This window comes from Ranitomeya imitator, chromosome 2 (genome assembly GCF_032444005.1).
Source record: "Ranitomeya imitator isolate aRanImi1 chromosome 2, aRanImi1.pri, whole genome shotgun sequence".
Classification (NCBI taxonomy): domain Eukaryota; kingdom Metazoa; phylum Chordata; class Amphibia; order Anura; family Dendrobatidae; genus Ranitomeya; species Ranitomeya imitator.
In genome coordinates this window covers 288,833,660-288,846,229 of record NC_091283.1, presented here as the reverse complement: position 1 = coordinate 288,846,229, position 12,570 = coordinate 288,833,660, and the positions used below count along the sequence as shown (strand labels likewise).

At 41.8% G+C, this 12,570-nt stretch overlaps 1 protein-coding gene across 2 annotated transcripts in view; it reads right to left on the bottom strand.

The window, feature by feature from the left end:
* Positions 1-3,505: 3,505 nt before the first annotated feature.
* The window catches only part of LOC138663221 (gastrula zinc finger protein XlCGF57.1-like), a 65,111-nt gene continuing 56,046 nt past the window's right edge, over positions 3,506-12,570 (bottom strand). The window contains exon 7 of one of the 2 annotated variants that reach the window (XM_069749382.1): positions 3,506-5,518. In XM_069749382.1, the coding sequence (XP_069605483.1) occupies positions 4,332-5,518 (1,187 nt within the window). In that variant the 3' untranslated portion in view covers positions 3,506-4,331. The remainder of the gene's footprint in view (positions 5,519-12,570) is intronic. The other variant, XM_069749383.1, reaches the window with a different exon arrangement.

Genomic DNA, 12,570 nt, shown 5'->3' with positions numbered 1-12,570 from the left:
ATCGGTGTCACACACGCCGATCCAGCGATGTCAGCGGGAGATCCAGCGACGAAATAAAGTTCTGGACTTTCTTCAGCGACCAACGATCTCCAAGCAGGGGCCTGATCGTTGGTCGCTGTCACACATAACGATTTCCTTAACGATATCGTTGCTACGTCACAAAAAGCAAGTGTGACGGTACCTTTAACCCTTCAGGTCCTTCACAGGAAATTTTGAAATTTGTAAAAAAAAAAAAAAAAACTCTTTTTCCACAAAAAAATTACTTTAGACCCCAAATTTTGTTTATTTTCACAAGGTTTACAAGAAGAAAATGGACCCCAAAATTTATTGTGCAATTTCTCATGAGCATGACATCCCATACGTGGTAGAAAACCACTATTTGGGTGCACAGTAGAGCTCGGTAGGGAAGGAGTGCCATTTGACTTTTTGAAAATTTGCTGGAAGAATTAACAGATGCAATGTCGCATTTGGAGTGCCCCTGATGTGCCTAAACAGTGAAAATTCCCCTCAAGAGACATCATTTTGGAAACTAGACCCCTCAGGGAACTGATCTAGATATGTGGTGAGCACATTGAACTCTCGAGTGCGTCACAGAAGTGTAGGACGTTGAGCCGGGAAAAAAAATAAATCAAATTTTCCCCACAGAAATATTATTTTACCCAAAATTTTGCATTTTCACAAGGGTAACAGGAAAAATTGCACCATACAATTAGTTGTGCAATTTGTCCTGAGTACATTGATATCCCACATAAGGGAGAGAACTACTATTTGGGTGCATGGTAGGGCTCAGAAGGGAAGGAGCATCATTTTAATTTTTGAATGTAGAATTTGCTGGAATCATTAGCTGATGTCATGTCCCATTTGGAGAGCCCCTGATGTGCCTGAACAGTGGAAACCCCCCACAAATGTCCCAATTTTAGAAACTAGAATGTTCAAGGAATGTATTTAGATGTGCAGTGAGCAACTCAAACCCCAGAGATTTATAACATTGAGCTGTGAAAAAAATCACATTTATTTTTATTTTCACAAGGGTAACAGGAGAAATTGCACCATACAATTTGTTTTGCAATTTCTCCTGAGTACGCCAATACCCCAAATGTGGGAGAATATTACTTTTGAGGCACAGTGCACAGCTCAGAAGGAAAGAGATGCCATATTGAAGTTCTGATTTTGCGGGAATGGTTTGAGGGTGCCATGTCACATTGGCAGAGCTGTTGAGGTGCCAGAACAGAACCCCCCCATCATATTTCAAACTACACTTCCCAATGAATTCATCTGGGGGTGCAGTGATCATATTGACACCACATGTGCCTCACAGAATTTTACACCATTGAGTGGTGAAGAAACAACTAATTACACTTTTACCACTAGAATGTTGCTTTAGCCCCAAGTTATTAATTTTTCTAAGGGCTAATAGAATTTTTTCTTTTTTTAAACAAACTGAGGTCCATATTTTCCTGAGTGCACCAATATACATGTAATTGGGAAATGTTTTCGAAGCACAGTGCAAAGCTCAGAAGTGAAGGACCACATACTACAATGCAGATTTTACTGTTATGGTTTGCGGGTGCCTTGACCCTCTGGGAGAGCCCCTGAGTTGCCAGAAAAGCAGAATAACCCATAAGTGACTCCATTTTATAAACTACACCTCTAAACAAATTCATCAAATTCATCTAGGGGTGCAGTGATCATGTTGACACCATGGGTGTGTCACAAAATTTTATATCATTGGGCAGTGAAGAAAAAACAAGTACATTTTTACCACCAAAATTTTGTTTTAGCCCCAGATTTTACATTTTCACACAAGTGGGTAAAAATGGCACCATAATTTGTGCCACAAGTTCTATTGAAATGGCAATACCCCATTATGTGGCTGTACAGTACTGAATGGCCATACGACAGACTCAGAAGGGACAGAGCGCTATTTGTCTCCTGGAGCGCAGATTTTGCTATAACAGCTTGCAGACTCCATATACAGAGCCCCTAATTGCTAGAAGAGCAGAATCCCCACGCAAGTGACCCCATTTTGAAAATATACCCCTCTGGGAATTTATCTATAGATGCAGTGATGATTTTTACCCCAAGGGTGTTTTCCAGAAACAAGCAGCAATGATTGTTGCCTAGTCAAAAATACAAACTGCCGTTGTAGTGACCAGTACGTTGTAGTGACCAGTATGTTGCTATCATCAGTACGTTGCAGTCACCAGTACGTTATGCCCACCTCATTCTTCTGGAGATACGCACCCATAACTTAGGTGGGCTCTTGTTGCTTTACAAATGCCAAATGTGGACATTATATCTGGTTTAGGTACACTGTGGGGCTCAGAAGGGAGGGGGGCATTTGGGTTTGGGAGCGCAGAATTTGCTGAATTTCTTTGGAGAAGAAAGGAGCCATTTCACTTTTCCAGAGCCTTTGTGCTACCAGTAATGTGGAAGCCCCCTATATTTCCATTAACAAATGACAGACCTGAGTGGGTACTTGCTTTCTTTGTGGAATGACTTGAAGTTTTTATTGGGAACATTTTACATAACGTTTGAGATCACATTTATCCAGCGCTCTATGCTGAGCACTTACTCTGGGGTTTCCATCTAAATATCCAAGTGACAAGATTCAGATGAAACCCCCAAGGGGTTCTGTCTGAATCACATATTTCAGAGCTTTACATTGGTGTAAGCAATCAGCGTAAAATGCAGTAAAACCAAGCCTTAGTGATATCTTTGGGAGACAGAATGAACAAAACAGCAGGTGAAGAATTGGTTTTATTTATTTTTTATGTCATTCCTCGTGCGGTATAAGTGATTAGGCACCTTTATTCTTCGGGTCAGTTCAATTTCAGTGATACCAAATTTATATTGTTTTTTGTTTGGCTGCTTTTACAAACTAAAAAAAAAAATGCTTTTTATTGCAAAAACTAGTCTTTGCATCACCATATCATGTGAGGGCATGTTTTTGGCGAGATGAGTTAACGTTTTTATTAGTACCATTATCAGACACATGACACTCTTTGATAGGTTTTTATTCTGATTTTTGGGAGGAAGAATGAACAAAAATCAGCAAATCAGAATTCTTTTTTGTTATGACGCTCCGCGTGTGGTAAAATTGATAAGGCAGTTTTATTCTTCCAGTCAGTATGATTACAGCGATACCACAGTTCTATCTTCTTTATGTTTTAGCACTTTCACACAAAACTATTTTATAGAAAAAAAATATTATTTTTGCATTGTTTAATTCTGAAAGCTATAATCTTTTTATTTTTCCACTGAAGGAGCTGTATGATGTTTTCTTTTTTTGCAGGCAAGATGACAGTTTCAACGGTACCATGTTTATGTACATTTGTCTTTTTGATCACGTTTTCTTGCACTTTTTGTTCCACGATATGATGATAAAGCATTGCTTTTTGCCTTTTTTTATGGTGTTCACTAAAGGTGTTAACTAGTGGGACAGTTTCGTAGGTATGTTCATTCTGCACGCGACAATACCAAATATGTGTACTTTTATTGCTTATATTTTTTTTTTTTTTTCAAATATTTATTTGTAGGTACAATATTTTTTTTTTAATATTTTTACATTTTTTATAAACTTTTTTTTTTACTTTGTCCCATTATGGGACTTTCATTTTTCCAGGCTGATCGCATGTATAGCATGGGGATGCAGGAGCATCCCTATGCTATGCAAACTGTCAACACTACTCTGACAAATTTGCCGATTTTTCTCTGAGCATGATCAAGCAACTTTGATAGCTCTGGTGACTGGATGTCCTCGGCACAACATTGGGTCACCATGACAACGATCGGGACCCCACAATTACGTACACGGGGTCTCTGATCCAAAGGCAAAGAGGCGGCCTTCCCTCTGCCTGCTGTGAGTTTGATCACATCACTTAGAAGGTTAAAGTAATGGGAGCAGTGCGGGACCGCTCCTGGCACCAAGTGTCGTGTGATAGCTGTCAGAATCAATCAGCTAACTCCCAGCGGTGATCGCACGTGCACAGGCCGTGCAAGCGCAATATCGCCGAGATGTAACTATGACCCAGGTTAAAGGGACGCATGGATACATCCAAGGAGGGGAATGGGTTAAAGCCAAACATGAGGAATGACAAGGAATTGCCTTAATAGTGGACAACCCATTTTAAGAAAATAAAATTGGTAAAAACCTTTTCAACATTCTAAACATGGAAAAGGCTCTCTACTGTGTGACAGCTCTGATGTTTATTAAGAGTTAATTTCTGTGTAAAACATTTTCCACATTAATCACATGAAAAAGGTTTCTCCCCTCTGTGAATTCTTTTGTGACTAACAAAATCTGATTTCTGGTTAAAACATTTTCTACATTATGAACATGAAAATGCCTTCTCCCCTGTGTGAATTCTCTGGTGCCTAAAAAAACTTGATTTCTGGGTAAAACACTTCCCACATTCTGAACAGCAAAAAGGTTTCTCCCCTGTGTGAATTCGCTGGTGCTTAACAAAAGCTGATTTCTTTGTAAAACATTTCCCACATTGTGAACAGGAAAAAGGCTTCTCCCCTGTGTGAGTTCTTTGGTGCTTAGCGAAATCTGATTTCTGGTTAAAACATTTCCCACATTCTGAACATGAAAAAGGCTTTTCCCCTGTGTGGGTTTTCTGGTGCTTAACAAAATCTGGTTTATGCTTAAAACATTTCCCACATTCTGAACAGGAAAATGGCTTCTCCCCTGTGTGAGTTCTCTGGTGCCTAACAAAACCTGATTTCTGGATAAAACATTTCTCACATTCTGAACAGGAATATGGCTTCTCCCCTGTGTGAGTTTTCTGGTGCCTAACAAAATTTGATTTCTGGATAAAACATTTCTCACATTCTGAACAGGAAAAAGGCTTCTCCCCTGTGTGAGTTCTCTGGTGTATAACAAGATGAAATTTACGGCTAAAATATTTCCCACATTCTGAACAGGAAAAATTCTTCTCCCCTGTGTGACTTCTCTGGTGACTAACCAAATCTGACTTCCGGTTACAACACTTCCCACATTCTGAACAGGAAAAGGGCTTCTCTCCTGTGTGAATTCTCTGGTGTGTAACAAGATTACATTTATGGTTAAAATATTTCCCACATTCTGAACAGGAAAAAGGTTTCTCCCCTGTGTGAGTTCTCTGGTGTACAGCAAGATTACATTTCCTTTCAAAACATTTCCCACACTTGGAACAAGAAAACCTTTTCTCCGTTGTGTGAATTTCTTTATGTTTAAGAAACAAATTTTTAAGGGGAAAACTATTTCCATATTCTGAATGTGAAAATGACTTATTTTCTTTAGCAGCAGATTGTGTTTTAATGCTTATTTTGTGACTTTCATTTTCCTTTGTCATCAGTAATAAATCAGAAGACAGGACTTGTTTCAAAGGATCAGGTGACAGATCTTTGCTGTGAAGGGTTGATGGTATATCTGAAGTAATGGCCTTCAATTCAGTTGCATCCTGTGGGATTTCGAGATCTGATTTAAAAATTGAAGATGTCAGCCGTCTCTCTGATCTCCTGGTACAGTCATCTGGTAAGAAAAAACAATTATTATTGAATAAAACATCCTTGAATTTTATATTTCTGAAAATTTCTACTTAAAGGGAATCTGTCACATTTTTGACATATACGCCCCTGATGGCGGTGGCCGCAGCTTATCTACAGCATTCTGTAATGCTGGAGATAAGCCCCCGATGTAACCTGAAAGATCAGAAAAACTAGTTATATTATACTCACCTGGGGAGGCGGTTCGGTCCGATGGGCATCACAGTCCGGGTCCGTCGCCTCCCATCTTCATGCGATGACATCCTTTTCCTTGCTTTCTGTTGCGGCTCCTGCGCAGGCGTACTTATATGCCCTGTTGCGGGCAGAGCAAAGTACTGCAGTGCGCAGGCGCCAGGAAAGATCTGAGAAGCCCAGCGCCAGCCCAGTTCTTCCTGCCTCTCAAATATGGAATAAGAAGCCACCAAAAATTTTATGCAGGTGTAAAATTAAACCAATAAAAACTTCTCATCTCACAAAAGTCCCCACTCAATTCCATCATCTGTCAGAGGAAACCAGGTGTCCATTTTATTAGTGACTCAAAGACTCTTGAAAAGCAACATGGCTGATATAAAACAGTGCAGCAATATCCACTCTCCCAAAGCCAAATCTCCCCTTCGCTTCTGAGTTTTGCAATGTGCCTAAACCACATTTACAGTGCCTACAAGTAGTATTCAACCCCCTGCAGATTTAGCAGGTTTACACATTTGGAATTAACTTGGCATTGTGACATTTGGACTGTAGATCAGCCTGGAAGTGTGAAATGCACTGCAGCAAAAAAGAATGTTATTTCTTTTTTTTTAAATTGTGAAAAGTCTTTTCAGAGGGTCATTTATTATTCAACCCCTCAACCCACCAGAATTCTGTTTGGTTCCCCTAAAGTATTAAGAAGTAGTTCAGGCACAAAGAACAATGAGCTTCACATGTTTGGATTAATTATCTCTTTTTCCAGCCTTTTCTGACTATTTAAGACCCTCCCCAAACTTGTGAACAGCACTCATACATGGTCAACATGGGAAAGACAAAGGAGCATTCCAAGGCCATCAGAGACAAGATCGTGGAGGGTCACAAGGCTGGCAAGGGGTACAAAACCCTTTCCAAGGAGTTGGGCCTACCTGTCTCCACTGTTGGGAGCATCATCCGGAAGTGGAAGGCTTATGGAACTACTGTTAGCCTTCCACGGCCTGGACAGCCTTTGAAAGTTTCCTCCCATGCCGAGGCCAGGCTTGTTCGAAGAGTCAAGGCTAACCCAAGGACAACAAGGAAGGAGCTCCGGGAAGATCTCATGGCAGTGGGGACATTGGTTTCAGTCAATACCATAAGTAACGTACTCCACCGCAATGGTCTCCGTTCCAGACGAGCCCGTAAGGTACCTTTACTTTCAAAGCGTCATGTCAAGGCTCGTCTACAGTTTGCTCATGATCACTTGGAGTACTCTGAGACTGACTGGTTCAAGGTTCTCTGGTCTGATGAGACCAAGATCGAGATCTTTGGTGCCAACCACACACGTGACGTTTGGAGACTGGATGGCACTGCATACGACCCCAAGAATACCATCCCTACAGTCAAGCATTGTGGTGGCAGCATCATGCTGTGGGGCTGTTTCTCAGCCAAGGGGCCTGGCCATCTGGTCCGCATCCATGGGAAGATGGATAGCACGGCCTACCTGGAGATTTTGGCCAAGAACCTCCGCTCCTCCATCAAGGATCTTAAGATGGGTCGTCATTTCATCTTCCAACAAGACAACGACCCAAAGCACACAGCCCAGAAAACCAAGGCCTGGTTCAAGAGGCAAAAAAATCAAGGTGTTGCAGTGGCCTAGTCAGTCTCCTGACCTTAACCCAATTGAAAACTTGTGGAAGGAGCTCAAGATTAAAGTCCACATGAGACACCCAAAGAACCTAGATAACTTGGAGAAGATCTGCATGGAGGAGTGGGCCAAGATAACTCCAGAGACCTGTGCCGGCCTGATCAGGTCTTATAAAAGACGATTATTAGCTGTAATTGCAAACAAAGGTTATTCCACAAAATATTAAACCTAGGGGTTGAATAATAATTGACCCACACTTTTATGTTTAAAATTTATAAAAATTTAACTGAGCAACAAAACTTTTTGGTTTGTAAGATTTATGCATCTGTTAATAAATCCTGCTCTTGTTTGAAGTTTGAAGGCTCTAACTTATTTGCATCTTATTAAACCTGCTAAATCTGCACGGGGTTGAATACTACTTGTAGGCACTGTAACATCCATGTATTTGCCATCACTATAAAGAGAAGAACCCCCTTAGTTAACAATGTGCGTATCTCCTGGAGCACAATCTGGGCACTATTTTCTTGGCAATAAAGTGGCAAATGTGTAATTTCACTCTCCTACATTCACTGCAAGCTAATTTCCGCAAAGTGCATTTGAAGTCAAAATAGTCACTACTCCTATAGATTAATTCACTGAAGGTTAGAATTTCCAAATTGGAGTCATTTTATGAGGATTTCTACTGATCTAGATTTCTGCCATTTTGTCATGTTAGGGCTTCCGCAAATGGTGTGTCCCATTTTCTCTGGGATCTCCTCCCGTGCTTTCTGGTTCTGTTGCCAGGCGCCATCTTATTCATTCTGCAGGCAGCAGCGGTGATGGAGGAGACGTTATAAACAGAAGCTCTGGGCAGCATAGGCACTGTTCAGCCACTAATATTAGGGTGCTTGGGACCAGTAGTACCATCCAGCCTGGCAGTATGGGTTAGTGTGCTGTCCAGTTGAAGTAATCTGCTCCCTACTTCAGCAAATTGGAAAGCACCACACCCTACTAAAGCTCGAAGCATATTACTGAAACCTGTCAGATACAGCTTTGGCTGCCTCTGGTTCAGTCCTCGGTAGGGTTGAGCGACCTTTACTTTTATAGGATCGGGTCGGGTTTCACGAAACCCGACTTTTTCAAAAGTCGGGTCGAGTGAAATTGGCCGATCCTATAAAAAAGTCGGGGTCGGGGTCGGCCGAGACTCGAAACCCAATGCAATGCATTGGGTTTCCATGGTTCCCAGGGTCTGAAGGAGCGGAAACTCTCCTTCAGGCCCTGCGATCCATATTTTAGTGTAAAATAAAGAATAAAAATAAAAAATATCGCAATACTTACCCTCTGACGCGCCCTGGTACTAACCGGGAACCTTCCTTCCTTAGAATCAGCCTTCCAGGACCTTGCGGTGACGTCGCGGCTTGTGATTGGCCGCGCGGCCGCCCATGTGACCGCTCGCGCGACCAATCACAAGCCGCGACGTCACCGAAGGTCCTGGAAGGGCTGATTCTTAGGAAGGAAGGCTGCCGGAAAGAAGCAGGGCGCGTCCGAGGGTGAGTATATTCCTATTAGGTATATACTCACCCTCGGACGCGCCCTGCTTCTTTCCGGCAGCCTTCCTTCCTAAGAATCAGCCCTTCCAGGACCTTCGGTGACGTCGCGGCTTGTGATTGGTCGCGCGAGCGGTCACATGGGCGGCCGCGCGGCCAATCACAAGCCGCGACGTCACCGCAAGGTCCTGGAAGGCTGATTCTAAGGAAGGAAGGTTCCCGGTTAGTACCAGGGCGCGTCAGAGGGTAAGTATTGCGATATTTTTTATTTTTATTCTTTATTTTACACTTAAATCTGAATTCCAATACCAATTCCCGATATAAACATATCGGGAATCGGTATCGGAATTCCGATTCTCGATTCAAAAGATCGCCGACTTCATGGCCGACCCCACACGGCGACTTTTGAAAAATTTCGACCCGTTTCACTCATCTCTAGTCCTCGGTGCTCAGCTCCCAGCTTGTGTATTTGCTTCCTGTTGTGAACCCGGCCTGTTTACTGAATACTCTTGCATCTTCTGGCTTTGTATTTTCTCTCCTCTCTTGGTTCTGACTCGACTATCTATTCTTCTTGCTATTTCACACCAAAAAAAAATCAGGCAACACCATGGCCCAAGCCTAGGAGTCTTTGTAAGTCCAGATCCATGTAGAAGGGTTAATGGGTGATAAGCAAGACAATCCCTTGGATCTGGAAAATGGAGTAGATAGAACAAAGCCTCTTCATGGTAGCCATCTTTTGAGCTGCCAGGTGACCACGAACAACGCTCCCAATAAATTTTGTCTGCAAACCAGTCCAGCAAAATTTGCCTTCAAACAGCTAAAGGGCACCCTTTTCCTTCTTAATGCCATGTGCCCAGACAGTAGTGTACAACCCTATTTAGGGTATTGTCGTATTCAACAGAAATTGGAAAATAATTTGTAAGGTCCATTTGTTTCATATTATCCTTTGTAAAGAATTTCAAAGTTATTACCACATAATGTGACACACGTCAGATTTGAAAAATGGGGTATGATTAGGAAAATAAAACTGGCTGCAGGAACTGGTTATCAGAGCATTTTGGGCACTAACTACCGTAGTCGAAAACTGAAGATTGATCATTTCATTAGACTAAACCAAACCCAACCGCTGCACGACCAGCTCTGCCCTCGCCTACTGTATCCTCACCCATCCCTTGTAGATTGTGAGCCTTCGTGGACAGGGTCCACTCTCCTCCTGTACCAGTTATTACTTGAATTGTTCAAGATTATTGTACTTGTTTTTATTATGTATACCCCTCCTCACATGTAAAACGCCATGGAATAAATGGTGCTATAATAATAAATAATAATAATAATTAGATGTATTATTGTCTAACTCAACAATCTTCATCAGTAAAAAAAAAGAGTAACTATTGGTGACACATCTCTGCGGGAATTAGAGTATAGGGCTCAGTCGCTCTTGGCAATCTAAACTATCGTAAGTGACTATTTTCTGTCAGATGAGTTTCAAGAAGAAATATTAGACAATGTTTGGGGGAAGAACTTCAACATTAAACAGGAGTTGGACTTATTTATGGTGGACCATTGGAGCTACTATGAGTCCTGACCAGAAAAGTAGAGAAAGTATTAGTGCTCTCCATTTCAGGAGAGATTGTGTAGTAATCTGCATGCCTTAGGATCAAAAGCAAGTGAAGAGAATCCATGAAATCAGGGCTCGAGCCATGTTACCATGAAGGCATGAATAAATGTACAGGTGGTAGGGGAGGGGGAAAACTTTTCAAGATGGGTGGTGACCATGGCGGCCATTTTAAAGTTGGCCATTTTGGATCCATTTATTTTTTTCAATGGCAAGAGGGTCATGTGATATCAAACTTATTGAGAATTTCACAAGAAAAACAATGGTGTGCTTGGTTTTAACATAACCTTATTCTTTCATGAGTTATTTACAAGTTTATGACCACTTATAAAATATGATCAAAGTGCTGCCCATTGTGTTGGATTGTCAATGCAACCCTCTTCTCTCACTCTTGACACACTGATAGCAGCACTGCAGAAAAAATACTAGCACAGGCTTTCAGTATCCGTTGTTTCAGATGTTTTGGGGTCATCTGAAGCCAATTTTCTATGCTGTGAAGATCCGAGATGTGCAGCATCAGAGACAACAGATACTGGAGGCTCGTGCTAGCATTTCTTCTGCAGTGCTGCTATCAGTGTGTCAAGAGTGGGAGTGAGTTTCGTAGACTGTGAAAAACTGATGCGACAGATCCGTTTTTTCGCCAGATCCGACTAGCGGATCCAGCAAAAAAAAAAAAAAAAAAAAAAGATCCGTTGCATCAGTTTTTCATCCATTTCTTCAGTTTTTTTATCCGTTTTACAAGGGATTATGATTGATCCGTTTTTTAAAAACGTCCATGGGAGGCTCCCAAGCATTATTGGCTACTGAAAACCTATATATACAGTGTTTCTACAGTCCATCTTTGACAGGTTGTACAGCAAGTGGCAAAAATGGAAGGTGTGATTGCAAACATTGTGAAGATTTAGGTGGATTTCATTTGTGAGGCGAATTGTTTGGAAGCGATCGTTCTGGAAAAGGAGCGAAAAAGACAACGCATCATCTGTCAGCGCTGGCGTTGTTTTTGGATCCACCCAATTACTGCACTGAGAATGACATGTTGGGTGTATTCTACATTATATATGGAGTTGCGAGGAAACCCCGAGAAGTTGTGGAACTAGGTTTGGATGAAAGTGGAGAACTTTGATCTTTTGGTGGAACGTATTGGAGACATCATCCGGAGAAATGACACGTACTGCCGCTTCACAGTTTCACTGGCGGAGCATCTGATGGTGACTCTTCGGTCAGCCATTTTTATTGTATCTCCTCCTTAATGCTGACTTATAACTAATGTTGCTGCTGGTAGTTTGTATTAATTAATGACTTTCCTTTTTTAACAGATTCCTTGCAACTGGCGAATCCCTTTCCTCACTCCATTTTCAATTCAGACTCGGGATTTCCACCATATCGGGGATTGTTAAATACACCTGCCGTGCATTGTGGGACTGTTTACATGAAGAATACATCCCACAATGGAGAGTTGGCTGGATATTGCAGAAAACTTCCCCAAAGTTTGTCAGTTTCCCAATTGCTTGGGTGCATAGGACGGGAAACATATTTGTATCGTCAAATCTGCTGCATCAGGTTCTGAATATTTCAACTACAAGAAATATTTCTCCATCGTGCTTATGGCCATTGCAGATGCACAATACAAGTTTATAGGTCGATATTGTGCAGACGCACAATAAAAGTTTAACGGTTGATATTGGGCCTATGGCAGCTCCAATGACTCAAGTTTTTAAAATGTCTGCAATTGTTTCATTTATATGGAAACAGCTTCCAATATCCACCACCAAGACCGCTTCCTGAAACCTCTGGGCCACCAATGCCTTTTGTATGTGTTGGAGATGAAGCGTTCCAACTCTCAAAACACCTGCTGAAGCCATACGCAAGTAGTGGATTGACGCCAACCAAAAGAGTTTTTAATTCCCGCTTAACACGAGCGCGAAAAATGGTCGAGTGTGCTTTTGGCATTCTAACATCCAAATGGCGAGTTCTGCTGACCGCTATAAACCTGAAGACTGACACTGTGGATTAGGTGGTGAAAGCTTGTGTGGTCGTGCACAATTTCATAATTTGCAAGGAACATATTTGCATGGATGACAACTTCGTTG